This window comes from Monodelphis domestica, chromosome 3 (genome assembly GCF_027887165.1).
Source record: "Monodelphis domestica isolate mMonDom1 chromosome 3, mMonDom1.pri, whole genome shotgun sequence".
Classification (NCBI taxonomy): domain Eukaryota; kingdom Metazoa; phylum Chordata; class Mammalia; order Didelphimorphia; family Didelphidae; genus Monodelphis; species Monodelphis domestica.
Window position 1 is genome coordinate 48,398,811 of NC_077229.1, and position 27,777 is coordinate 48,426,587.

The following is a 27,777-nucleotide window of genomic DNA, read 5'->3' on the forward strand; positions in this document are numbered from 1 at the left end:
CTATGGAGGAAGTGGTGTAGCTATTATTACCACCATTTTACAGTGGAGGAAACTGAAGCTGAAGATTGGTAAAGATTTCTCCAGGGTCAGAATGTACTTTGAACTGCTGTCAAATGATTCCAAGTTTTAGCACTCTTTTTACTATCCCATTCTCCCTTAAATCTCTTCTCCAGACTCTAATCCCAAGTTTCTTTAATTCATTCTATTATTGAATGGTATCTTGGTATACCGATCCACGTCTGTCACTGTCTTCTGAATATATACCAGCGCTCTCCCCAAATAAGGTAAATTAATTAGTGCCATCATTTCCCTTGTTCTGGATGTTTCTTCCCATAATGCAATCTAAATCCATATTATTATTATTATTATTTTGATTGCCACGTTACACTGTTGCTTCATCCAACAGGTTGCAGTTCTCAGTTCTTTTTCACAAGAACTGTTATCTAGACATACTTCCTTCATTCTATCTTTGTGTAATTGATTTCTGGAATCCAAGTGTGGGACTTTGCATTTCTTCCATTAAATTCCATTTCACTAGATACAGTACAATTTTTTCTTTTAAATATTTTTATTGATTTTGATTTCCCAATATATCCTTCCTTCTACCCCTACCCAGAAGGCTATCCCTTCCAGTAAAGAATGGGGTGAGGGAAGACAGTTTAGCAAAACTAAACAATAAATACCTCAACCAAACCTGATAGCATATACAATATTCCAAACCTGTAATCGCCCACTTCTGCAAAGAAGGGAAGTGCATTTTCATAATCTGTCTCTTCAGGACCAGATTTGTTTGTTATGATTACATAGTATTTAGTTCTGGTTTTCTTTGTCATTTCAGCCCATTTTCTTCTGTCTTTATTTTGCCATTCAATGTATTAGTCGTGCCTCTCAGCTTTATGTTAGCTGCCAATTTGATAAGAAAACCATTTATATACATGCAAGTAACTTATAAAAAGGTTTAGCAGCCCAGGGACAAGGACAGATCCCTGGAGCATTCCCTTTCAAAATTCTCTTCTAAAGGATAGCAATCCACTAAGTGGCGTTGGGTCATTCTGTCTGTTTCAAATCCTTTTAAACATCTAACTCACATCTTCCTATTTTATCTACAAACATATTATTATATATTTCTCTCTTCTTTCCCCAGTCTAGAAACCTGATTAAAAAAGGGAAGGGTGGCTTAACTAAAATTACCTTTTCTTCCTTTAAAAAATCATTTTTCAATGAACAAGCATTTATTTCCTCCTACCCCTCTTCCCTTTCCCCATCCAATTTAAAAGAGTGCTAAGTGACTGTACCAAGCTAGGGACACAAATAAAGACAAAAAAGAAATGGTGCTAGACACATGGTTCATTGGGTATATGATTGGGGATTTTTACTTTAAAAGATCACTCTGTTGCAAATATGAATAATACGGAAATAGGTTTTGAACAGTGATGCATGTATAACCCAGTGGAGTTGCTTGTCAGTTCCGGGAGGGGGGAGGAAAGAGGGGAGAGAAAGAACATGAATCGTGTAACCATGGAAAAATATTCTAAATAAATAAAAATAATAATAATAAAAGAAATGGTGCTCATCTTCAAGGAGCTCCCATTTTAATGTAAACAACTAGATAAACGTAAGTTATATACAGAATAGATGGCAGGTGATATGAAGAGGAAGGCACCACCAGAGAGGGGGACCTGGGAAGATGGGAGCCAGGCAAGCCAGGAAGAGGGAAGTGAAGAGAAAAGAATGGTCCAGATCTGGGAGACAGGAGAGAGGGTATGTCCTGTTGGAAGAACAAACAGGCCAGGGGAGCTAGATGGCAGAGAGTGTGGAGGGGCCATTTTGTGAGGAGCTTTTAAAAGTCAGGGACTAGCTACCTGACTTACTTGCATTGGCTGCCTCCTGTTAAATTTATGGTTGGACAGAATGGATTTAATTGGTCACCAGGGATTTAATTTCTAAATCCCAAAAATTACTAAAGTAAAATAGAATTTATGGTAGTTTATTTTACAGTAGAGGGAAGATATTAATGAAGAGAGAAAAGGAGGTGGGGAGAGAGAGAGAGAGAGAGAGAGAGAGAGAGAGAGAGAGAGAGAGAGAGAGAGAGAGCGAGCGCTCTGGTTTCCTCTAAGGCCCCAGCCAGGGGAAAGGAGTCTCAAGACAATGGGCCTTTCCTGGCACGCCTCTAGAATGGGCAAGGAAGGAAGTCAACCTTTACACTCACCATGTTGTCAGTTTAATCAGCAGATTCTTTTATCAGCCTCAATTCCAGCAGGCTCCACTCCAAGTGTGTCTCTTTCAAGCTCCAAGTGTCTCTCTTCACTTCAAGTGTCTTCACTCCAAGTGACTCCCTTCAAGTATCCCTTCACTCCAAGTGCCTCTGTGTGTCTCTGTTTTCACTTTTAATGACCTTTTCCTCTTATGTCACTTCCTCTAAATTTTTACATCTACCAATCATAGCCAATGCTCCACTCCAGGACTGCCCACTCTTTCACACGTGGGTCATAGACCTCCCACTCAATGTATAAAATGGGTGTTCACACCTTTTTGTGGTTAAAATCCAAAATGGGTAGATCTCCATACTCAACTTTAAGTACTGTGCTTTGGGGTTAAAATCTAAAAATAGACAGGGGATCACAATCAAGGAAGAGCTAAATACCTTAATTGTTACAATCAGGAGAGAGCAAAATCCAGTCTTCACACTCCTCAATCTTTCCTGGTCTTTTCACAACAGGGCTGTTTGAAAGACACAAGCTGCTCTTTTCTTTTAACATGACGATCAAGATAGAGCAAGCAGATGGCAGGGTCCCTCAGGAAGAGCTTGACTTCTTTTTGAAAGGTAACAAGTTTGCTCAATTTCACATTTTTCTCCCCACTTTCCAAATCTCTCTTGACGACATTATAAAATCTACTGAAAACTTAAATCTAATTGAACTGGACTCAGTTTACAACTTGGCTTTTCACTTGGTAGTTTTGAAGAGAATGTAGCTAAGAAATTGAGGCTTTTGCTGTTGTTTGATCATGTCAGGGACAAAAATCGAACTGTTTGACTGATTTTTGGACTCAACTGATAGCAATAGCAATTCTCTCTTTCAATTCCCGTGTGTATCCTCCACTTACAAGAGAAAGTGGAGTTACCCACCTGAGTTGTGTGTCCTTCTTAGGGTCTTGTTTTCCATTGGAAGATTGAAAGTTCCCTTGTCTTCTCTTGTTGTGAACAGGAAACATTTCCCTGGAGAAGAGCAAGCGAAAGAAGCCTTCCTCTTGGCTGGCTGACCAGGGCTGGGAAGACATTATTCTTTTATCTGAGCAGTTTCCAGATGACTTTGGGAAACTTCCTGATGACCTAGAGCAACAGGATGATGTGTGGAAAGCGGTGAGAGCTGAGTGTGTCTGCACACTCTTGCTGTCTTCCCCTAATTGCCTTCCAGTCCCAAACTATAACTTTGGCTGAAGGCAGGGATTCTTAACCTGGGGCCCACAGAATTGATTTTGTTTTGTTTTAAATGTTCACAGCTGTATTTTAGTATTATTAGTTTTATGCATTTAAAAACATGATTCTGAGAAGAGGTCCACAGGCTTGCCTAGACTGTCCAAGGGGTCCATGAGACATGGAAGAGGTCCATAGGTTTCCCCAGACTGCCCAAGGGATCCATGAGACATGGAAGAGGTCCATAGGTTTCCCCAGACTGCCCAAGGGGTCCATGAGACATGGAAGAGGTCCATAGGTTTCTCTAGACTGCCCAAGGGGTCCATGACACATTGAAGAGGTCCATAGGCTTCCCTAGACTGCCCAAGGGGTCCATGAAACATGAAGAGGTCCTTAGGCTTCCCTAGACTGCCCAAGGGGTCCATGACACCTGGAAGAGGTCCATAGACTTCCCTAGACTGCACAAGAGGTCCATGAGACATGGAAGAGGTCCATAGGCTTCCCTAGACTGCCTAAGGGGTCCATGAGACATGAAGAGGTCCATAGGCTTCCCTAGACTGCCCAAGGGGTCCATGACACATGGAAGAGGTCCATAGACTTCCCTAGACTGCACAAGAGGTCCATGAGACATGGAAGAGGTCCATAGGCTTCCCTAGACTGCCCAAGGGGTCCATGAGACATGAAGAGGTCCTTAGGCTTCCCTAGACTGCCCAAGGGGTCCATGACACATGGAAGAGGTCCATAGGCTTCCCTAGACTGCACAAGAGGTCCATGAGACATGGAAGAGGTCCATAGGCTTCCCTAGACTGCCCAAGGGGTCCATGAGACATGAAGAGGTCCTTAGGCTTCCCTAGACTGCCCAAGGGGTCCATGACACATGGAAGAGGTCCATAGACTTCCCTAGACTGCCCAAGGGGTCCATGAGACATGAAGAGGTCCATAGGCTTCCCTAGACTGCCCAAGGGGTCCATGACACATGGAAGAGGTCCATAGACTTCCCTAGACTGCCCAAGGGGTCCATGAGACATGAAGAGGTCCATAGGCTTCCCTAGACTGCCCAAGGGGTCCATGACACATGGAAGATGTCCATAGACTTCCCTAGACTGCACAAGAGGTCCATGAGACATGGAAGAGGTCCATAGGCTTCCCTAGACTGCCTAAGGGGTCCATGAGACATGAAGAGGTCCATAGGCTTCCCTAGACTGCCCAAGGGGTCCATGAGACATGGAAGAGGTCCTTAGGCTTCCCTAGACTGCCCAAGGGGTCCATGACACATGGAAGAGGTCCATAGGCTTCCCTAGACTGCCCAAGGGGTCCATGAGACATGAAGAGGTCCTTAGGCTTTCCTAGACTGCCCAAGGGGTCCATGACACATGGAAGAGGTCCATAGGCTTCCCTAGACTGCACAAGAGGTCCATGAGACATGGAAGAGGTCCATAGGTTTCTCTAGACTGCCCAAGGGGTCCATGAGACATGGAAGAGGTCCATAGGCTTCCCTAGACTGCCCAAGGGGTCCATGAGACATGAAGAGGTCCTTAGGCTTCCCTAGACTGCCCAAGGGGTCCATGACACATGGAAGAGGTCCATAGACTTCCCTAGACTGCCCAAGGGGTCCATGAGACATGAAGAGGTCCATAGGCTTCCCTAGACTGCCCAAGGGGTCCATGACACATGGAAGAGGTCCATAGGCTTCCCTAGACTGCACAAGAGGTCCATGAGACATGGAAGAGGTCCATAGGCTTCCCTAGACTGCCCAAGGGGTCCATGAGACATGAAGAGTTCCTTAGGCTTCCCTAGACTGCCCAAGGGGTCCATGACACATGGAAGAGGTCCATAGACTTCCCTAGACTGCACAAGAGGTCCATGAGACATGGAAGAGGTCCATAGGCTTCCCTAGACTGCCTAAGGGGTCCATGAGACATGAAGAGGTCCATAGGCTTCCCTAGACTGCCCAAGGGGTCCATGAGACATGGAAGAGGTCCTTAGGCTTCCCTAGACTGCCCAAGGGGTCCATGACACATGGAAGAGGTCCATAGGCTTCCCTAGACTGCCCAAGGGGTCCATGAGACATGAAGAGGTCCTTAGGCTTTCCTAGACTGCCCAAGGGGTCCATGACACATGGAAGAGGTCCATAGGCTTCCCTAGACTGCACAAGAGGTCCATGAGACATGGAAGAGGTCCATAGGTTTCTCTAGACTGCCCAAGGGGTCCATGAGACATGAAGAGGTCCATAGGTTTCTCTAGACTGCCCAAGGGGTCCATGAGACATGAAGAGGTCCTTAGGCTTCCCTAGATTGCCCAAGAAGTCCATGAGACATGGAAGAGGTCCATAGGTTTCTCTAGACTGCCCAAGGGGTCCATGAGACATGAAGAGGTCCTTAGGCTTCCCTAGATTGCCCAAGAAGTCCATGAGACATGGAAGAGGTCCATAGGTTTCTCTAGACTGCCCAAGGGGTCCATGAGACATGAAGAGGTCCTTAGGCTTCCCTAGATTGCCCAAGAAGTCCATGAGACATGGAAGAGGTCCATAGGTTTCTCTAGACTGCCCAAGGGGTCCATGAGACATGAAGAGGTCCTTAGGCTTCCCTAGACTGCCCAAGGGGTCCATGAGACATGGAAGAGGTCCATAGGTTTCTCTAGACTGCCCAAGGGGTCCATGAGACATGAAGAGGTCCTTAGGCTTCCCTAGATTGCCCAAGAAGTCCATGAGACATGGAAGAGGTCCATAGGTTTCTCTAGACTGCCCAAGGGGTCCATGAGACATGAAGAGGTCCTTAGGCTTCCCTAGACTGCCCAAGGGGTCCATGAGACATGGAAGAGGTCCATAGGTTTCTCTAGACTGCCCAAGGGGTCCATGAGACATGAAGAGGTCCTTAGGCTTCCCTAGATTGCCCAAGAAGTCCATGAGACATGGAAGAGGTCCATAGGTTTCTCTAGACTGCCCAAGGGGTCCATGAGACATGGAAGAGGTCCATAGGTTTCTCTAGACTGCCCAAGGGGTCCATGAGACATGAAGAGGTCCTTAGGCTTCCCTAGACTGCCCAAGGGGTCCATGACACATGGAAGAGGTCCTTAGGCTTCCCTAGACTGCACAAGAGGTCCATGGCATAAAAAAAAAAGGTTAAGAACCTAAACCTTAAGAAGCAGCTAGGTGGCCCCAGTGGATAGAGAGCCAGACCTGGAGACCTAGAGTCCAGGATTCTAATCTGGCATCAGACACTTTCTAGCTGTGTGATCTCTTTACCCCAGTTGCCTAACCTTTACTACTCTTCTGCCTTGGAACTGATACTACTTAGAACTATTCTAAGACAGAAAGTAATGGCTTTAAAACAAAAAAGAACCTAAACCTTAAAGGTTTAGACCTTTCTGGGTCAGCATACTTTTCTGGGCTTTTAGGTAAATGAACGGCTCTAATATCTGCAGCTCATCCCTGTCACCCTATTAATGTCTCCTTATAATCTAGAAATCCTTGAGCTTTGCTAAATTGCATTCCTCTTCTTGAGCTAAACTTTAACTGTGTGGCAGGTGATGGGATGGAAAGCAGAGACCATCCCATCACAGCTCGGTTCATATCCTTTCTGAGCTGATCATTTCTGCGATTTCCCCCCCAGTGGTATGACCTGGATTCACTGGAACAGTTTCCATTCCCCCTGGGCTATGATACTCGTGTGACCAATTTCCAGAAGCTGCTTATTCTGCGATGTTTCCGAGTGGACCGAGTCTATCGGGCAGTGACTGACTACGTGACTGTGACCATGGGGGAGAAGTGAGTGAGAGGATCTCACTGTGGCTAAGTTGTCTTCCTTGTGAGTCAGAGCAAGTGTTTGGCAAAGCTGGAGAGAGTGGCAGGACTAAAAAAGACATGTCCGTCGCACGTGCCCTGGCCACCTCAGAACAGAGGATGGGATCGTCAGGAGGTTAGGTTTGAATTGGCCGTGAGACAGATGAGAACCTAGTCTGAAGGCCTATGAACATCAGTAACAGGAAAAGAGCTAACTGACGATCCCACCTCTAGCCTCAACTAGCCTGACATCATCCATCTCCCTCCATTCGCCAGCTCTTCCAATCCATCTCCACAGCATGGCGAAAGTGACAATTCTGACTCTATCAGTTCATCAACCAGCATTCATTAGGCATCACCTATATGTCAGGCACTGTGCTAGCCACTGGGGGGAAAGAGACAAAAGTCTATCCTCCAGGAGGTTACAATCTGTTGGGCAAAACAATATGGACATAACATCCACAAAACAGATACAAGGTAGTTTTGGGAAGGTGGGCACTAGCAGCTGGGAGGAACCCCCAAACCCATTTTAAATGAAGAAATGGAGGCAGGCAGAGGTTACGTGGCTTGCCCAGGGTTATATAGCTAGTAAATGTCTGAGGAATGGATTTGAACTCAGATCTTCCTGACTCCAGGTCCATTGTCAAATGCACCACACCACTTACCTGTCCTTGTTTTCAATCATTCCCTCTCTCCTGGCTTTTCCCCTGCTGCCAACAAACATGTCCATGTCTCCTTCATCCTCAAAAAATCCTCATTGATCCATGCATCCCTGCTAGCTATTGTTGCATGTTTCTCCCTTTTGGGGGCTAAATGCCTTAAGGAGGCCACTTGCAGTCAGTGCCTCCATTTCTTCTCCTTTCTCTCTTGACTCTGTCTTCTTGCATCGACTCCATCATTCAACTGAGATTGTTGTTTCCTTCATCTCCGAGTCTGATGGCCTTTTCTCAATAATCATTCTTGACTTCTCTGCAGCTTTTATAAAAACAACTCTTCCTTTCCTTCTTAGAATCAGTACTGTGTATTGGTTCCAAGACAGAAGAGTGGTAAGGGCTAGGCAATGGGGGTTGAGTGACTTGTCCAGGGTCACCCAGCTAGGAAGAATCTGAGGCCAGATTTGAATCCAGGACCTTCTGTCTCTAGGCCTGGCTTTCAATCCACTGAGCCATCCAGCCACCCCACAGGTGGCTTCATGGTGGATGGCCTGGAGAGGGGAGAGGTGTGAGGTCAGTTAGAATGTGTGTGGATGCCTATTTCACCAGGGCCCTCTGCAGCCCCTCCATGACTTCATAGAAGATTTTTATGAATTTCCAAGATAATGAAAATTGACCACCCGGTGGCCATCCAGTTGGTCAGTGTGGACCCTGGATCACAGAAATACGATCTGCACCTTCTGGGACTAGTGTTGCTCAGTTAGAACTTCCAGCAGCCACCAGGGTCATGTCCCACCAGGATGGGCATCAGAGGAGCATTTGTTAAAGGCTTTCTGTGCACATACTGGTCTATGCATGTCTCATAGGAAGGGAAAATAACGTTCTCTGAAATGATGAAACCTCATAATTGTGACTGTCCCAGAGCCTTCCCTGGTTTCAGTTAGTGTCTTCCTTCACTCTTATATTTTCCTCCCTATTTAATCTGTTGGCTTGACAGATCATGGACAGTATACTTTGAATCTGGAGATCTCTCATTGAATTCATGTTCCTAATTTTGGGGATCATCAGTTAGAGGCTAGCTAGGCAGTTCTGTGGATTGAGAGCTAGTCCAGGGGATGGAGGGACCTTAAGTTTAAATATGGCCTCAAACATTTCCTGGCTCTGTGACCCTGGGCAAGTCCCTTAACCCCAACTGCCCAGCTCTTATCATTTTTCTGCCTTGGAATCAATACTTATATGGATTCTAAGACAGAAGGTAAAGATTAAGAAAAAAAAAAAGGAACATCAGCTAATTAAATTGCCTCCATGAGTGGAAGGCAACAATTCTGTGAGGAAATGGAGAGCCTTACTTGCACTCTTTCTCCTGCCTAGGTACGTCCAACCTCCAATGATCAGCTTTGAAGCTATTTTTGAACAGAGCACTCCAAACTCACCTATTGTTTTCATTCTGAGTCCCGGCTCTGACCCTGCTAGTGATCTTATGAAATTAGCTGACAGATGTGGCTTTGGAGGAAATCGCCTCAAATTCCTTGCAATGGGTCAAGGGCAAGAAAGGGTAATTGATTCTGGGAAGTTTAGCTCCTAAACTAAACTCGTGTGTGTGTGTGTGTGTGTGTGTGTGTCTGTGTGTGTGTGTGTGTGTGTGTCTGTGTGTGTGTCTGTGTCTGTGTGTGTGTGTGTGTCTGTGTCTGTGTCTGTCTGTCTGTGCAGGAGCGGTCTTGGTATCTGGGAAGTTGGCGTCGCTTCTATGTGTTGGTATTTACCATCAGACCTTAACCCAAGGACAGTTTTCCCTGCAGATGGTCCCATGAAAATGAGTTACATTTTGGTCTCTAGGGAATGACGCCTCAATATTCCAGCATTTTCCATGAGGCCCCGTTTCCGTCTGCCTATTCCATAGATTCAGCTACATTGAGAGCCAAATTCTGACCAAGAAAACAGAACCCCAGAGAGTCAAAGCCCAGCCCAATTCCATCAGCCGGTCTTCTGAAACCACTGTGAGAAAGAAGGGACCATTGTTCATTGGGATTCCCTTTTTTGGCTGCTGAGAAAGATCCCTATGATGAGTGGAATGTGCATTCCGGGCCTTCTGAAATGGGGTACAGGCTCTGCACCCTCAGCCTGGTCACCATGGAGCAGATTTTTGCCCTTATGGGGATAATGTGCTTGGGTTTACCCTGGGCGTAGTTGTGTGGCTGCTATTGGGAGCCCCTGTAGGACTGCAAGCTGCTGTTGGCCTATCCCAATTCCATGTAGAAAAGGGAATCCTCCCTGTGGTCACGTGCTGAGGTTGGAACCAGTGCCCCCAACAAGTATCATCTGGATTTTTTATGCTGGTTCAAGTGCTGGGTCTGAGAGATTCAAGGTGGGGTGTTGGGTTTTGGTCTAACAGAACTGATGATTTGAGAAGTGTAAAGAACTTCTGGTGTGGAGGAACCCTCCAGCATTTCAGGGAGTAGTCTTAGAGAGCTGGGGAGGGGAGGGATGGCCAGCTTTGGTGACTTACCTTGGTTATCCCACTGGGATATGATAGGGGCAGGACTTGAATCTAGCTGCCAGGCTGCCTCTCCCACAATTCTTAGAGTTATGATTTTCCACTCCTTCCTCTGTCCCTTACTAGCTGTGTGACCTTGGGTAAGTCATTTCATCTCTCTGCTCCTCTGTGAAAGGAGAGGGCTGGACTTATCCCTCTCTGAGGCCGCTGGCTCATAACCCTTTTGATGTGTGATCGGTGCAGGTGGCATTGCAGCTGCTGGAGACCGCTGTGGCCCGGGGGCAGTGGCTGATGCTACAGAACTGCCATCTTCTTGTCAAATGGCTAAAGGACCTGGAGAAGTCTCTGGAGAGAATCACGAAGCCCCACCCAGACTTCCGCCTGTGGCTCACCACTGACCCTACTAAAGGTTTCCCGATTGGAATCCTGCAGAAATCCTTAAAGGTACAGGGCTGGGCAACACAGACCTGGCTGTCCTCTGCCCATCCTTCCATCCATTCCATCCTTGTTGCTGTCTGCAACTGAGTGTCCACTCAGCTCAGCAGCATCTGGTAGGAGACCACCAGGACAGATGGCTCAGCAGGGAGAATGGAGACTCCTGGAAAGGACGAGAAGGGGCTTTCATTCTGAGTCTTTCTATTGGTTCAGCCTGTGACCTGGGGGCAGTGATCTACCTCTCTCCGGGTTGGGGTTTTCTTCTCTAAAATGGAGATCCTTCTGAGGCATCTTTTCCAGTCCTCTGTAGCATGAGGACATTTAAACTGGACCTTGGGAGATGTCTCTTTGGATGGCCCAATACTTTTATCAGAATGAAACCCTTATATTGCCTGTGGCTATCCAGATGAGAAATTGTGTTTCCCCCCCTGTTTTAAAAGGCCAGCCCTCTGTGGAGCATGTATGTGGCTGGAGGCGAGTGGGGGACCTGTGCGCTGGCCCCTTGCACAACTGGCCTTCGTGTGTCCGTTAGCAACGGGCCAGAGTCTCTCCTCACCACCCCTGCCTGCGGTCCCAGAGTGGGCCCTGAGACGGCATCATAACCATCCTTTCAATGCTCCTCCATCCCGCCCCAACTCCCATCAGCTCACAGTGCTCTACCCATGGTGCTTCATTCATGTTACCGGCATTATTTTGGAAAAGGTGTTTGCTATTTTTTAAATGCACTCACTAATACATCTCCAGATGAGCGGGTGGAGAGAAGGTTTTAATCACCTCCACTCAATAGGTGAGGAACCCAACAAGGAGAGAGAATCTTCAGGCACCACACTGAGTCAATGGAAAAGTCAGGATGGAAACTTCGATTTAGCTCTGCTGAGAACACGAGACGTGGCTCTTCCCACCCAAGGGAGAGGCCACACATCCCACAGTCATATGCGTGTCCCATCCCCAGAGATGTGCTGCTGGTCCCCTCTCAGCCCATTTCCCCTTTTCTTTCTTCCCCTCTGAAGGTAGTCACTGAGCCACCCAATGGCCTGAAGTTGAACATGCGGGCAACATACTTCAAGATCAGTCATGATATGCTGGAGCAGTGCCCTCATCCCGCCTTCAAGCCTCTGGTCTATGTGCTGGCCTTTTTCCATGCAGTTGTGCAGGAGAGAAGAAAGTTTGGCAAGATTGGATGGAATGTGCCCTATGACTTCAATGAGTCAGATTTCCAGGTTTCTAATGCCACCATATCCTCCCTTCTTCTTCTCCTTCTCCTCATTAATCCTTCTTCCTCTCTCCCTCCTTTCTTCCCTCCTTCCTTCCTTCCTTCCTTCCTTCCTTCCTTCCTTCCTTCCTTCCTTCCTTCCTTCCTTCCTTCCTTCCTTCCTTCCTTCCTTCCTTCCTTCCTTCCTTCCTTCCTTCCTTCCTTCCTTCCTTCCTTCCTTCCCTCCCTCCCTCCCTCCCTCCCTCCTTCCTTCCTTCCCTCCCTCCCTCCCTCCCTCCCTCCCTCCCTCCCTCCTTCCTTCCTTCCTTCCTTCCTTCCTTCCTTCCTTCCTTCCTTCCTTCCTTCCTTCCTTCCTTCCTTCCTTCCTTCCTTCCTTCCTTCCTTCCTTCCTTCCTTCCTTCCTTTCTTCCTTCCTTCCTTCCTTCCTTCCTTCCTTCCTTCCTTCCTTCCTTCCTTCCTTCCTTCTTTCCTTCCTTCCTTCCTTCCTTCCTTCCTTCCTTCCTTCCTTCCTTCCTTCCTTCCTTCCTTCCTTCCTTCCTTCCTTCCTTCCTTCCTCCCTTCCTCCCTTCCTCCCTTCCTCCCTTCCTTCCTTGTCTTAGAATCTAGGCAAGGGGGGTTAAGTGACTTACCCAGGGTCACACAACCAGGAAGTATCTGAGATCAAATTTGAACCCAGGACCTCCCATCTCTAGACTTAGCTATTAATCCACTGAGCCACCTATTCCTACCCCTAAATGAGTAGCTTCAACAGTGTGATTCCTTTTGACCTTTGTATTTCAAGAGTAGATTGGATGGGAGTCTGTGTTTCTAGGGCCCATGGGAGGCTGGGTTTCTGGGGAAGCAAGAACTCCGTTGCTCTTTACCTCTTGACCTCTAACTCTAGGTCTGCATGGAAATCTTGAACACATATTTGACAAAAGCCTTCCAGCAAAATGACAACAAGATCCCGTGGGGGAGTCTCAAGTATCTCATTGGAGAGGTAAGCCCCTTGGACTCCTGCCTTGTAGGGTCAGAGAGGGAAAGGCAAGAAAGACTCCTAAGTGGGGCCAAATGCTAAAGAAGTGCCTGAGCCAAGTCTGCAGGATTTTTCCAAGCTACAGCCTGGCTCTCCTTCATCCCATGGATTCTCATTCTGAGTCAGTGAATTCCTCCTATTACACAGTGCTGATACCTAGGATGACCTGTTATGTATGGGCTGCCCAAGACCTATGAGGTGCAAGGCTCACCTCTATCCCCTGCCGGCTGTGTACAAATCACATAAACAAGCCACTTCACAATGTCCCCAAGAAACTCTGCCTTGGTAGCGGGTGGTTTTTGTTTTGTTCTGTTGTTTTTTTAATCTGGAACTCCTTGTGTGAGTGAAATCCCAGGCCTGTCCCTGTCCCACTCCCACTTATTATACTAGTCCAGCCAGACGTCCCTGGCTGGGCATTCAGGTGGATTCTGCCTTGTGTCTAGGTCATGTATGGGGGCCGGGCTATCGATAGCTTTGACCGGCGCATCCTGACCATCTACATGGATGAGTATCTGGGGGATTTCATCTTTGATACCTTCCAGCCATTCCACTTCTTCAAAAATAAGGATGTAGATTACAAAATCCCAGTGGGTGACAACAAGGATAGTTTTGTAGGTGAGTGCTCAGATACTGGAAAATGTAACTTTTTTTTTTTAACCATCACCTTCCACCTTAGAATCAATACTGTGTATTGGTTCCAATGAAGTAGAGTGGTAAGGGCTAGGCCATGGGGGTGAAGTGACTTGCCTAGGGTCACACAGCTAAGTATAACTAATTCTTTCAAGAAAACAGGTTTTGGTGACGTCTATTTCTGCGGCAATTCTCAGGTCGTTTCTTCAACTTAGGTTTCTTGGATGTGTTGTTTAGTCAGTCACTTTCCTTTCAAAGACCAGACTGACCCTTCCAAGCTGTAGCCTGTGGTGGACATTTGGCATCCTCTTGTGATGAGGCAGAAAAGCAGCTTTCTGTGAGAGGATGTTAAATTTAAATTGGGCTGAATATTTAATTGATGGTTGCCAGGGATTTAATTTATAAACCCCAAAATGAATAACTAAAGTAAAATGGAATTTATGGTAGTTTATTTTACAATAGAGGGAAGATATTAAGGAAGAGAGAAAAGGGGAGAGAGAGAGAGAGAGAGAGAGAGAGAGAGAGAGAGAGAGAGAGAGAGAGAGAGAGAGAGAGAGAGAGAGAGAGAGAGAGAGCAAAAAACAAAACAAACAAACAAACTCTGGCTTCCTCAGAGCCAGGTAGAAATTCTAAGCCCCAGCCAGGGGAAAGGAGTCTCAAGACGATGGGTCTTTCTTGGAGGTTCACACCTCTAGAAAGGGCAAGGAACTAATTCAGCCTTTACACTCACCACGATGACCGTCTAAAAGAAAAGCAGTCTGAGGTCTCCTGTACCAGCTCCTCCAGGGGTCCAGTTCCACAGTCAAGTGTCTTCACTCCAAATCTGTGTGTCTGTCTTCCAGTTTCACCTTAAGTGTCTGTCTTCCAGTCTCTCCTCTGAGTGACTGAATCCTCCACCCTTGTGTGCATCTGTTTCCTCTATTTAAAGACCTTTTTCTCTTGTGTTACCTCTCCTAAATTTTACATCTGTCAATCACAGCGGACACCCTCTCTAGGACTGCCCACTCAATGTATGAATTGGGTGTTCACATCTTTTGTGGTTAGTTAACACATTTTTTGGTTAGTTAACAGCTTTTTGGAGTTAAAATAGGTAGATCTACTTTAAATATGAGTTAATACTTTGGGGATTAAAACCTAAAAATAAGCAGGGGATTACAATTCAATCTTCATAATAAAGGAAGAGCTAAGTACCTTCATTGTTACAATCAGGGGAGAGCCAAATCCAATCTTCACAAAGAGCAGTATCCTGTTGACTGTCTTCCATCAGCATCCCCAGGAAATAGCCCATTGGAATGCAGGGATATCCTTGTTTAAAAGGACCATACCTGGCTGTGATGGTGTCTGTGGGCCTGTAGCTCCTGAGGCTGGCGGAACATTCCAGTTGGGGAGTTCTGAGTTTCAGTAGGGCTAAAGCTGCCTGAGAGCCCATTCCAAGTGGAATGCACCAGTAGAATGAGCTTTGAGGACCACCAGGTTGTCTAAGTAGGCAACAACCTAGCCAGATCAAAAATGGAGCAGGTTGGGGGCAGGTAGGTGGCCCCTGGCTCCTAGCTACCCCTAAATGGCTTCTTCTAAGAATGTGACCCTGGTGCCTGGCTCAGTGGATTAAGAGCCAGGTCCAGAGATGGGTTTAAATTTGGCCTCAGATATAGCCTAGCTGTGTGATCCTGGGCAAGTCACTTAACCCCTTTTGACTAGCCATTATCACTCTTTGGTCTTAGAACTAATACATAATATTAATTCTAAGACAGAAGGTACAGGTTTAAAAAAAAAAAGAAAATGGGGCAGGTCAGAGTTTGTATATAGACATCGTTGGGGTTGGATTTGGAAGGGTCTGGTGTATTTCTAGCCTGAGTGAGATGGGGGTGGGGAAGACTTCTCCCTTCTTGCCCAAAAAGTCATTCCATCAAAGATCTGATGAGATATTACATATAACAAGGCACTTGGCGAGCTTAATGTCTTTTCTAGATGGTGGTTTCATGGCTGCTTGTGCTATGGTTTTCTCTGGAGTCCCTGGCAGGAGCTTCGTGCTCCAGATGGGGCTGGGGGTCTCTGTGGGGCTCCTGGTCTGTGATTCGGCTCTTTCGGTTACAGAAGCAATAGAGGCGCTTCCACTCGCCAACACGCCAGAGGTGTTCGGGCTCCATTCCAACGCTGAGATCGGATATTACACCCAGGCTGCTCGAGACATGTGGTCCCACCTGTTGGAGCTACAGCCACAGACAGGTAGTCTTCTCTCCGTCCCCTTCCCATGCCCTCCAAGAAGAAGGGGCATCCCCGGGCGGCCTCCAGGAGGAGGCTCTGAGGAATCTGAGCCTTGCTCAGGAGGCTTCTTGTTTCAGGGGAATCCGGCTCCGGCATCAGCCGGGAAGATTACATTGCCCAGGTGGCCCAGGACATCGAAAACAAAATGCCCAAAGTGTTTGACTTGGACAGTATCCGCAAACACCTGGGCCTGGGCATCTCCCCCACAACCGTGGTCTTGCTGCAAGAGCTGGAGCGCTTTAACAAACTGACCATCCGGATGATGAAATCTTTGGCCGAACTCCAGAGGGTACGTGAGGCAGGAGGGCAGGAGGATGCCCGCAAGGTCTGGGCCATGAGCTGGATGCTGCTGTGTTGGTTGCTTTCTGAGCTGCCCGTGTGTGATCTCTTCCAATTCTGCCAACAGGCCTTGGCTGGGGAGGTTGGGATGAGCAACGAGCTGGACGACGTGGCCCGGGCCCTTTTTATTGGGAACATCCCTGGCATCTGGAGGAAACTTGCCCCGGACACCTTGAAGACCCTGGGAAACTGGATGCTGTACTTCTTGCGGAGGTTTGCTCAGTACACAACTTGGGTAAGTTTTCACCGGCTTCAGGTTTTCCTCTGAAACAGAAGCAGGTCCTTCAAGAATAGCCCTCCTGGGGACAGCTAGGTGAACACAGTGAGTGGAGAGCCAGGCCTAGAGACAGGAGGTCTGGGTTCAAATATGGCCTCAGACACTTCCCAGCTGGGTGACCATGGGCAAGTCACTTGACCCCTATTGCCTAGCCCTTACCGCTCTTCTGATTCCAGGACAGAGGGTGAGGGTTAAAAAAAAAAAATAGAATAGTCCTCCTTTGGTTGAAGCTTACTTGTGGTGCCACCTAGAGGTCCATCCCCTGGAGGCAGCAGAGAAGTATCACAGGCTTCATCCTGATGCTGGACATGGTGAGGCGGGATCGAGGTGGCAGGGACCCCATCTTCTCTTTCTCTCCAGATTTTAGAGAGTGACCCCAATGTGATGTGGCTGTCGGGGCTGCACATCCCCGAGTCCTACCTCACAGCACTGGTGCAGGCCACCTGTCGGAAGAATGGGTGGCCCTTGGACCGCTCCACCTTGTTTACCCAAGTGACAAAGTTCCAAGATGCAGACGAGGTGACTGACCGAGCAGGGCAAGGTATGGTCAGCTCCAGGATGGGAATCCCTTGTAGGCCCCTGGCCTGCCTGAACTGCCCTGCTGGGTCTGGCTCATTCCGAGTCAGAATGAGGGTCCCAGGCCCCAGGGGAGCCCCCCACCAGCCCTGAATGATCTCGGGGTAAAGGCACCCTGCAGCAGCGGCAGCACCATGCTTAAAGCTGCGCTTTTGAGGAAGGTCTCAAGTGTCTCCAAGCCAGTTCAAAGCAGAAGGAGCAATCGAAAGGCTGCTAAAGGGGTCACTTGTTCCTGTGAGTGAGGATGGCGGCTTGCGCTGCTGGCATTGTAGGGAGATAGGGCCGATGGCAGGAAGACATGGTTCAGGCCCTGAGCGGCCAGAGGCAGAAGAGCCTGGGTGGTGCAGCACCCCGGAGGTTGCCCTGCTGCAATCTGATTTAATGATTGGTCATTTAGGAAGCGCATACATAGTTCATGAGGATTTGGGAAGGAAAAGGCTGAGCTGCTTCCCCACACCCAGTAGGCGACGTCCTCAGGGCTCCCAGAATGGAGGGAGAGATCGAGTTCATTTACATGATGTAAGGCCCAGGGGTCAGGCAGGAATGGATGCTGCACGACCTGCAGAACTGGGCTGGCTGTACTTTGTCATGAAAGATGGATCCTCTGTTATCACGGCTTAAACTCCAGCTCTTTCTCCTGTGATCGACAGGATGCTTTGTGTCCGGCCTCTATCTGGAGGGTGCTGACTGGGACCTAGAGAAGGGCTGCCTTATCAAGAGCCAGCCCAAGGTCCTGGTGGTGGACTTGCCCGTCCTGAAGATAATCCCCATCGAAGCCCATCGTCTCAAACTGCAGGTTAGGCGCAGCCCCTCCTCTTCCCCCCTCCGGGGTTTCTCCTGGTACACTAAATGCTTTTAAGGGAATAGGCTACCCCTAGAGGATAGTCTGGTCTCTGGTGGGAGAGTTTGGGTAGTGAGATGGAAAGTCCCCTTGTTGCTCCTTGAATGGCCACGGAGGCGCCATGTAGATAGGGCCTCCGGTAAGGGGATTGAGTGGGTGAGCGTTGGACCAGCCGTCCCCTTCCTTTGCCCGTCTTGCCATCCTCTCGCTGTGATTGAGGCTTAACTCTCTGCCACTCAATCAAACGGCCGTCCCTTTAAAACGTGGCAGCACCATAGGGGCGACTTTGTATTCCACAGACGGCTGTCTCATTGTACTCTCCTTTCCTTGGCCTGTAGAATACCTTCCGGACCCCTGTCTACACCACCTCTATGAGAAGAAATGCAATGGGGATTGGCTTAGTTTTTGAGGCCGATCTTTTCACCACGAGGCACATTTCACACTGGGTGCTACAGGGAGTATGCCTCACCTTGAATTCCGATTAACTCTTGACTAGGAGAAACTGAATTTCCATTTCTAAGTTTAAATGATGGCGATGGATATTTTGGGAACTCATGAAGAACCAGGAAACTTAGAATCATTTCTTAAGCATCAAGGCTCAGATGTACATTTTTTTCTATTACAATAGATGATTCATTGACAGTTTTGTAATCTGAAAATAATGGTTCCCTCCCCCCAAGAGAGCCACCAAGGAGTAATTCACTAATACAAATCAAGGTGAGGTGGTTTAACTTAATCTAGATTTTCTTTTTTATGATTTGTTGTGTTTGGGAAATAAACACGATCAAAGGATTTCTAACATGCTGGAAGTTTTGTTTTTTTCTTCTCAGAGATCTCCATTTGTCTGTTTTAGACTATGCCTCAATAATGTCTCTTTGCAAAAAAAAAAAAGAAAAAAATTCTTTGGACCACAATTTTTGGCTCAGCCCAGAACCAAGTTCTGTGCAGAAGGAAGACTAAAGCTAAGAGGGTGACAGCTGGTGAGGCCTTGCTTTCCCCATTCTGCAAACGTCTGTGAAGGCCTGAAGTCTGACAGGAATTAGAGCTAGAGGGACTTTAGAGGGGACCAGTACAGTGGCAGGAAACTGAGGCCCAGAGATTCAAATCCAGGACTTTTCTGCACTACTCCGCGCGCCACTCCCTGCTTTGACATCTACCTCCCAACCATTTGCCTTTAATCTATTCTCTTTTGGGGTGGAGGGAGGAGGATTCTCCGAGCAGTAGCTTTAACCTCTCATCCCCCAGATCCTAAATTTCGTATTATCTCCAGCCTAAATCTATAGGCTGGATTATCCAGAAAACTAGGCTTTGGGCTCTTCCTATAGCAGACGTTGAGGCTGATGATGGGCTTCCCAATGAACACAGCGGTATCCTGTCAGTGGGGATGGCATCTAAGTTGAATGTGATTCATGGTGGGAGGCTCCTCACTGGGATGGCTCCCCAAAGGAGGCAAGAGGGTATCGGGGGACACTGCGCAGAGCCCCCAGAAAAAAGCTCTTCAGATGGTTAGAATTTATAAAGAACTCCTTAAGCCTAACTGGAGGAATCTTAGAAAGTTCACCATGAAGTGTGGGGGGATGGTGGGGTGGGGGGGGGGGCGGTTGGTGGATGGAGGAGTGGGCTTGGGGAGCGTCTAACTATCCGGAAGCTTCATGTGTCCCACTGCAGCTCCTCCCCTTCCTCCCTCCCTCTTGTCCCGCCCTCGGGTGGTTAATAAACGACACGAAACAAAACGATAGCAGGTTTAGAAAATAAAGTTTGTTGGGATCTCCAAAATTTGGAATAAAATATAACAAAAAATATGAACACACATTAGGGTCAAGGTGACATGAAGAGTAATGCCAATCTTTAGTTCCTTTTGACATATACATAGATGTGCATTGTTGTCAATGCTGCCCGTGAGCGGATTGTCATGAAATTACACTCGTCTCCAGGGGTATGTCTGAAGTGCTACATACGTACGGGAGCCACGGACGGCTCCAGAGGGATAGCGGAAGTCAGTTTCTACGAGGTGTTCCAACGTTATCCTTAGGTGTGTCGCTATCTGGGTTCATTACTAGTCAGGAAGAATGCAGGCTGCGGCCTGGGCTTTTGTCCACGTGCACACTCACTCCCACGGCTAGATGGGGCAGGGTAGAAGCAAGCAGCGGATGGATACGCAGGGTTTGGCCACAGCATTCGGTAGATACAGATCCTGCATTAGGAAGGCGGTGGTGTTTCGGATTGGGGGTGGGGGTAGGGGCGGGGGTGGGGGCGGGGAGGAGGAGGAGGATACTCTGACAGATCTGAAAAAATTTGGCATGCATGGGACTTAAAAAAAGTGGTGGACGGGCGGGTTCGTTTGCTAGTAGTGATCACAGTGCGGAAAGAGCCTCCTCGGCCGCGGCCTACACAGTTCTATCGGTCCCTGAGTGCTTCCGAACGACTTTGCTTCCGTTGACCTGGTCCACCGCCAGCGTCTCCACCTCGGGCTGCGCTTGCGGCTGGGGCACGTGATGGATGCGGTGGGCCACGCCCACGTGCGCCTTGTGCGCCTTGTCCCGGGCGGGGCTGTGCGGGTCCCCCGACGTGCGCTCCGAGGCGATGGGAGGGATGACGAGCGGCCTCTCCTTGATGAGGTGCACCTCGGCGGCCTCCCTGGCCAGCAGGAACGGAGTGGGGTCCGGCATGGCGTCCACGGGCTCGCGGAAGAGCAGCTTCCGGTCCGAGCCCAGCCGGTAGACCTCCTCGAAGTCGGGGTTCAGCGGGGCCGACAGGCTCTTCTTCATCCGGCGCCGCGGGGTCTCGGGGAGCTTCTCTTTGGGGGGCGCCGGCTTATAGCCGGCCGCGGCGGCGGCGGCCGAGGCGCCTGCGGCCGAGCCGGAGGTGGGCGCGCTGGCGGCGTCGGCGGGGCTCAGGAGCAGCTTCTTCTTGGTGGCGTGCAGCTGCGACGTGAGGTAGGCGATGGTGCCGGCGCGCTGCTCCAGCTCGCCTGACAGCACGCTCAGCTTGTGGCTCTTGAGCTTCAGCTCCTCCAGGTACTTCTTCTCCCGCTCCTTCACCGTGGTCTCCAGCACGGCGATGAGCGCATTCTTCTGCTCCAGCTCCTGGAGCAGCTCTTGCTTCTCCGCCTCCTTCGCCTTGAGCTCGGCCTCCAGGTCTTCGCATTTTCGCTTCAGTTCGTTGCTTCGGGAAGTTCCATCTCCTGGAATCACAAGCACGGAAGCCTCGGCGTGACCACCGGGCCCCTCCCCTGCCCCCCCCCCCGACCCCCACCGTGGGCCTGCCTGCCTGCCTGCCTGCCTCTCCTCAGCCTCATCCCTCTTTTCTCCTCCTCTCCGGCCCTTCCTCTATCTTTCTGCCTCAGTTTCGCTCCCTCCTTCTTCCTCTCCCTCCAGTCTTCCAGTCTCCGTCTCTGCCAGAACCATCTTCTCCCCCAGCTTCCCCCCCCCCCCCCCAGTTCCTTTTGTACCTTAATCTCTGGCACTCGGGACAATAAACCTGAAGTAGGTACTCTAAGAGCTAAGGAATGGGGAGCTGGCGCCAAGAGGCTGGGCACCCCCACTAGTGGGAATTAGGGAAGGGGAGCTCTGTGCCCAGCTTCCGGCTCCTTCATCTGTAAAAATGGAGCGGAGCCGACCTCTGATGCCTCTTCCAGGTCACCGGAGTTCATATCTGGCCTCAAATGTGACCCGGAGCGCCTCAGTTTCCTCATCTGTAAAATGGGCACCTGCCTCCCAGAGTGGTTGTGAAGATCAAAGGAGATAACTGGTGCCGGCAGAAGGCACCCTAGGATCCAGGGCCCCTGGAGGCATTCGTCACCAGAACCTGGTACAGGAAGTGCTAAGCCAGAGACAGACCCCTATCTACATGGAGACACCAAGTTGCATCCGGTCACACCAATTACTTTGGAACTGCTACCACATTCATCTACTTTTCTTCTGAATTAAATCATCACTGGATTGCCCGCAAGGCGCTCTTTTGAAAGCTAGTCTGCTTTTAATGATAAGCAAACGGGCCTTAGTGGTCCCCCCCCAACTATGTTGGGGTCCTCAGACACAAGGGTGAGCAATGATCTGTGGGCTCCCTCCTAGGCCTTGCTCCATCCAACTGGCTCCTTCCTCGTCTTCTCTTAGCTCAGAAGAGCTCGGGTCTCCCTCCCACCCCCATCCATTATCCATCCCCTCGTCTCTTCCTGGCCTTTCGCTCGCTCATTCCCTCCCTCGAGAGCCTTCCTTCCCTTCTACACTCAGATTTGCAGAGGTTTCCGAGCTGCCATACGATTGCCCTCCTACCTGCAATAACTGAATTGCCAGGACAGAGAGAGATACTGCTATGGGGCTCCCTCCATGAGCCTGGAGCTTAGCTTGAGCTGGGGTTCCCCAACTGCCTCAAATCACCCCAGGAGTTCTGAGTTCTCTGCAGTTTGGAGGCCCTGAAACTCCACTAGTCAGATTTCTGTCCTCATTCTTCTTTCCACAAGGGCCTGTTGGGAAACAACCCTTTCAGAGAGCAAATGGAAGCTTAACACATCTATGCCGCTGCCTCGGCTTCCCTTTCCTTCCTGTGCTGGAAAGGAAGTTCCCAAATCCTGCTAATCGAGGCACCGACCAAACCAGGAGGTCTCTGCTTTGGGCATGGTCTCATTTCCCTCTCTAGGGCCGCTCCATGCTTTCCTTGGCTCTGCCTCCCCCAGTGTAACAGACAGATGAAGGAGGAAGTCCAGGAACATAGACAGGCTTCTGCAAGGCACCTGAGGGTGCCTGGTTACACCTCCAGAATCATCACCAGGCTTAGAAACGAGGCTCAGCTAGATAGCACAGTGGATAGAGCACCAGGCCTGGAGTTGGGAGAACCTGGGTTCAAATGTGACCCCAGACACTTCCTAACCTTTACTATTCTGTTTTAAGACAAGGCACAGGTTTAGAAAATGATGTTTGCACTGCCGCTTCCTATTTGTTCCTTGAAAAGCCAGCCTTGGTGATGTTTGCTTTGGGGGGGGGGGCTGCTGACGGAAGGGGCTGGTAGAATATTCTGTACAGAGTTGATCCGTGGGGCCGCTCATTAGCACCAACTGATGCCTCTTCTTTCTAGTAGTTAATCCTCTAAAAGTGGTTTAGAAAATGGGGCCCCAAAAGTAAACCCAGGGAGACATCTCCTCGGATGAAGTATTGGGGGTCACGTCCTCTGCTTAGGCCCTACAATGCCCTAATCGAAACTGTCTGTCCTTATTGGTCTTGGAGCCCTTGAGAAGAGGCACGTAAGTAAGCAACACTGTGTTATTCAAAGCATCTTTAGAAGACCACAGAGGGGCAGCTGGGTGGCTCAGTGGAGAGGCCAGGCCTGGAGACCGAAGGTTCTGGGTTCAAATATGACACTTTCTAGCTGACCCTGGGCAAGTCACTTAATCTCAACTGCCTAGCCATGACTACATTTCTGCCATTGAGTCCAGGACATAGGGTAAGGATTTCTTTACCCCTCCCCCAACCCACTACTTCTCCCCGTCCCCTCCAAGTACCTTATATCACCATGAGGAAGGCATGGTCTGGGGCTCATCTAGGGCTCTTTCTATCTGATCAGCTGGAGCTAAGAAAACCTGGAGGTTTCTCCCCTTCACCCCCACCCGGAAAATTATTTGTGGCTGAATTGTCAGGACCCATTTCTAATCTCTGAGTGGAATCTCTGGTCTTCAGGGTTCCTGGGATGGAGCGGGGCTCAGTGTGACAATGGGGGACGTGCGAGAAGCACCAAAGAGCTTTCTCTGGTGACTGTCCTGAGATCGGGCCTCCCTGAAGGTCAATTCACGTCTCTGCGTGCCCAGGGAACAAAAGGTTCCTTGGCTCTTGGCTGGGGAGGCTGTAATGTGATTAAGTGGAAAAGTGAGTCCTTGGTGATGCACTCAAAGTGAATGGGAATGAGCTGCGCTTTAGAGCCATCACATGGGCTTCTGAATGAGGTCACTGAGAAGCTTACAAAACTGATCTTGAGCAGAATCCATTTTCTGGTTGTTTTTGCCTCAAACCATGAAGCTTTGGAGGATGGACTGTTTGGAACAATTGATTCTGGCCCCTGGAGGACCTGATCCATTTGGTTAGGGGGCATGTGAGCTTCTCCAGGCTTGGCTAAAGATGGTGCTGGGCACCATGAAACCGGCAACAACCAAACAAGGACTACCTGGGGTGGGTGGGCAGTGCTTTTAGGGACAGCCTGCTCTGGGCTTGGGGGTAGCTGGGGCAGCCATGGGGGCTGGGAAAAGCTAACCTATCTGGGCATCTCTGGATGGCATCCCTAGACTGCCGGGAGCCCCCTGGGATGAAGATACTGCAGACGTGGGCAGCAGTGAGCATAAGAGGGCAGAAAAGCAGGGACTTGGCGTCCCAGAGGCCGAGTCTGAAACCCAGCTCGGTGGCTCCCTCCATGGCTTTGGGTGCCTCGGGTTCCTGGGCTGTGGGGCTGGAGTCTCCGATGTCCCAGAGCCCTCCAGCTGAAATCCCAGCCCTCTTTGGAGGGGGGGATGGGGTCGGGGAGAAGTGGGCCCTCTAAGCCCAGGACAAGTGGAAGCGGGGAGAGAAGGAAGTTAGACACAGACGGGGGGTTGCTATCATACTAAGAACAGTACCATCGTTCAGGCTTCTTACCTGCCTGTTCCGAACTCTTCAGTGTCAGCTCATATGTTAAATCTAAAAGAAAAGCCCAAAGTGCTGCACGTTATTTCTGGGTTGTCATGCATGGAAGGTGCCACCATCTATTCTAGGTGTGACAACTTGGGAAATACCCTCATGAGCCAGTTCTTACCAGATACACAGCTGGGAATGCAGGACGGATAGTTCTCTCATGAATATTGATCACGGATCTGAGGCAACTAAGTGGCTCAGTGCATAGTGCTGGGCCTGGAGTCGAGCACCCGAGTTCAAATCCAGCCTCACTCACTCACTCACTAGCCATAGGACCCTGGGCAAGTCACTTTGCCTGTTTGCCTTGATCTACCGGAGGAGGAAATGGCAAACCACTCCCTTATCCTTGCCAAGAAAACCCAGTATGGGGTCCCACGGAGTCAGACACAGCTGAGCATCCACAAAGAGTAGCTAATTCAGGAGTGTGTGCTGTGCAGTGCTTAAAACGCAGGTTTGAAAAGAAGCCCCTCCCCCGCCCTTCCCCACCCCAAATGGAACAGTACAGAACAGCAGACCCATTGTGGGCATCAGGCAGATTGCAGTGGGTTCATATAGCCCCAAATGCACTCTAAGCTGCACAACTGGATTTATCATCTCTTTAACTGTACTGGGGGCAGGCCAGCTATGCAGGCTGGGTGGATAGAGAGCCAGGCCTGGTGACAGGAGGTCTGGGTTCAAATCTTTTCTCATACATTTTCTAGCGGTGTGACCCTGGGCAAGTCACTTAACTACAGTTGCCTCGCCCTTACACCCTTCTGCCTTAGAACCTGTACTTAGTATTGATTTTAAGATGGGAGGGGGAGTGAAGGTTTTAAAAATAAAAAGATAAAAAAGGATAATAAATGTACGGAATCCTTTACACCTTGCCCTGTTTATCATTGTAGGAGGGTAGCCCATACTGCTAAACAGCAAAATTAACTAGAAAGGGACAGCAACCCGATTTCCCTGATCTGGTGGCCCAAAATAAGCACTTGACAAATGCTTTTCCTTTCCTGCCTCCACCAGAGTCCCTTGGGCCAAGCACAGCTTGGGCTGCGTGTGGCACCCGCCGAAGAGGCAGTGTGAGCCAGGGAAGCTTGGCCAAATCCATTCCCCCGATCTCCCCAGGCCCAGGAGCCTCGGGATGGCGCTGGGCCAAGGCCCCCCAAGGCCCCAGGTAGGGCTACCTGTGCAGTGTTGCTGCAGTCGTCTTATCTCAGCGTGCAGGCCCTTCAGGGTGTTGGCGTGTTCCCGTTGAAGGAACAACAGGTTCTTCTGGGCACTGTGCAACTGGTTCTCCAGGTTTGAGGCTGCCATGCTGACATCCAGATGACCTACGAGTGAACACATTCTAGGGTTAGAGGTAGGTGGGACAAAACAAATACAGCCGAAGCTCCACGAGGACCCCTATGCTGGACTTCGGGCAGGAAAATGCTCCTTGCTGGAGGAAGGTCACGGGGGAAGGCCTGGAAGTTTAAGGGACAATTACCTGGAAGCCTGGATTCTGCATGCACAGCTAGTACGGTGAGAAGCATCGAATGCCAATGAACCAGTGAACTTAGGCAGGAGTCCCTCTTTCCAAGAGTCAAGAAAGTCAAGTTCTAGAACTGTGTGTTTTGGTAAAATAGGGATAAACAACCTCCCTCCCAGAGAACACTGGAAGAATGAATTAAGTGGCTTTAAGAGACCTGTGTAAATGGTTTTACAGTGATCACTTGCGATCCGGCCTTAAGTAACTACTCTTTCCAAAGGCTTCCCCAAGCCATTTTGAACCTGTTCCCCCTCTGAAAAGAGACTAGAGAGGAATCACCCTGTATCCGATGGCTCGTCTGCTGCTGAAGCCCTGCAGGAGGCTGCAGGGGACCCCAAGTGTCCGCTAGTGAGGCCTGAAGAACACATCTCCGATGCATCTCCAGCCTGGGGGGGTTAACAAGTCAGCTCAAGGCCATCACTTCTGTGCCTGTTGCTATGGAACAGGGCGTGAGGCTTTCTGATTGTTGGACACTCGTCGCCATGGGAACGGCAACATTCAGACCGAGGGAGTCCACTCAAAGAATCACAGTTGATATTGTGTTCCCATCCCAGGAAACGAATGCTGTGGCAGCGATGGGGGAACAACTAGCGCCAGCAGCCAGTAGAAGCCTTCCCTCGCAGCCAGTCCACAGACAGAAGATGCCACCAACGGCTGAATGCCAACCAAAGGCCTCCTGAAGTCCCCGTTGCACAGGTGTGATGCTGGCATTGCAGTTTCCCCCATAAGCCACCTGGGATGCTGCCTTCCAGCTAGGGAAGAATTCATTTTTCCCAGGAGTTAACTTGAGGTGAACTAGAGCAGCTCCTGGGCCAAGGCTGACTTGTAAGGCAGCCGCTCATCACCGTGGGGGCGGGGGCGCCTCTCCTCAGCCATCACCCTATCATGCTCCCGGGGCTGAAGGCCTGGATTCTGGCAGATAAGAGCTTTACTTCATCATCTGCCTTCCTAAGTGCTCATGTATTGATTGACAAAGTGACCACCTGAGATAAGAGACCCCTACCCAAGTACTCAGGCCTTTTGTTACAGTTTTTACAGCCTGCAAACAGACCCTCCATTACCAGACCCTGAGATCTCAGACTGTCAGCGGAATGGGAAGCACGATCTAAGCTTAATACGTTTACGAAGACCTTTATTGGTTTAAAAGGGGGAAAAAAGATGTCAGGGCCTCGTTTTCCAGGACAATTGAATGAGCGTGTTTCTCAGCCCTGCTCACAACAGACAATAGAATCAAGTTCCTGCGAAATGGATGTGGGCCTAATATCGAACTTCCTGCTCCTTGGGCCCAGGCCTTCGAAAAACCAATTGTTTCCTATTGCAAGGCCTATTGCAAGAATGGATGTGATGGCTGTTGCAGGTTAGCTAAAGAGAGCCCTTCTGAAAGGGGCTTGTTCAAAACAGTTACCTCAAAGGGCCTTAAAAAATGAAGCTTTTGATGCTGTGTCCACAGCGATGTGAGACCACAACACTGGAATGCCACAAACACCACCTCTCCAAGCAGCCCACCAAGGACACCCTGCCATAGGCCTGGGTCCTCTCATCCAGCGAAGCTGATTTTTAGGGGGCCCAACTGAGGCAGTATAGGGCACCAATGCAGAAGATCCATAGTCATCCTTGTGCTCAGTTCTTCAAATGGTACCAATGTGGCCTGCCGTGCTGCCACCTTTTTTTTTTTTTAAA

At 49.5% G+C, this 27,777-nt stretch overlaps 2 protein-coding genes across 9 annotated transcripts in view; one reads left to right on the plus strand and one right to left on the minus strand.

Moving 5' to 3' along the window:
• Positions 1-18,730, plus strand: part of DNAH10 (dynein axonemal heavy chain 10) — a 196,398-nt gene extending 177,668 nt beyond the window's left edge. For both annotated transcript variants that reach the window (XM_007489932.3, XM_056821891.1), the window contains 14 exons: positions 2,720-2,824; positions 3,207-3,361; positions 7,027-7,181; positions 9,221-9,404; positions 10,587-10,787; positions 11,789-11,998; positions 12,875-12,970; positions 13,450-13,621; positions 15,731-15,862; positions 15,979-16,190; positions 16,308-16,475; positions 16,878-17,058; positions 17,744-17,889; positions 18,273-18,730. In XM_007489932.3, the coding sequence (XP_007489994.2) occupies positions 2,720-2,824; positions 3,207-3,361; positions 7,027-7,181; positions 9,221-9,404; positions 10,587-10,787; positions 11,789-11,998; positions 12,875-12,970; positions 13,450-13,621; positions 15,731-15,862; positions 15,979-16,190; positions 16,308-16,475; positions 16,878-17,058; positions 17,744-17,889; positions 18,273-18,419 (2,264 nt within the window). In that variant the 3' untranslated portion in view covers positions 18,420-18,730. The remainder of the gene's footprint in view (positions 1-2,719; positions 2,825-3,206; positions 3,362-7,026; positions 7,182-9,220; positions 9,405-10,586; positions 10,788-11,788; positions 11,999-12,874; positions 12,971-13,449; positions 13,622-15,730; positions 15,863-15,978; positions 16,191-16,307; positions 16,476-16,877; positions 17,059-17,743; positions 17,890-18,272) is intronic.
• A 942-nt stretch (positions 18,731-19,672) lies between these two features.
• Positions 19,673-27,777, minus strand: part of CCDC92 (coiled-coil domain containing 92) — a 140,256-nt gene continuing 132,151 nt past the window's right edge. For 5 of the 7 annotated variants that reach the window (XM_007489934.3, XM_056821892.1, XM_007489939.3 and 2 more), the window contains 3 exons: positions 25,754-25,900; positions 24,552-24,593; positions 19,673-21,118 (listed from right to left, as the gene is read on the minus strand). In XM_007489934.3, coding sequence (XP_007489996.1) covers positions 20,322-21,118; positions 24,552-24,593; positions 25,754-25,900 — 986 coding nt within the window. In that variant the 3' untranslated portion in view covers positions 19,673-20,321. Of the gene's footprint in view, positions 21,119-24,551; positions 24,594-25,753; positions 25,901-26,055; positions 26,355-26,376; positions 26,577-27,777 lie in introns of those variants that run through there. The other 2 variants (XM_007489933.3, XM_007489936.3) reach the window with 2 other exon arrangements.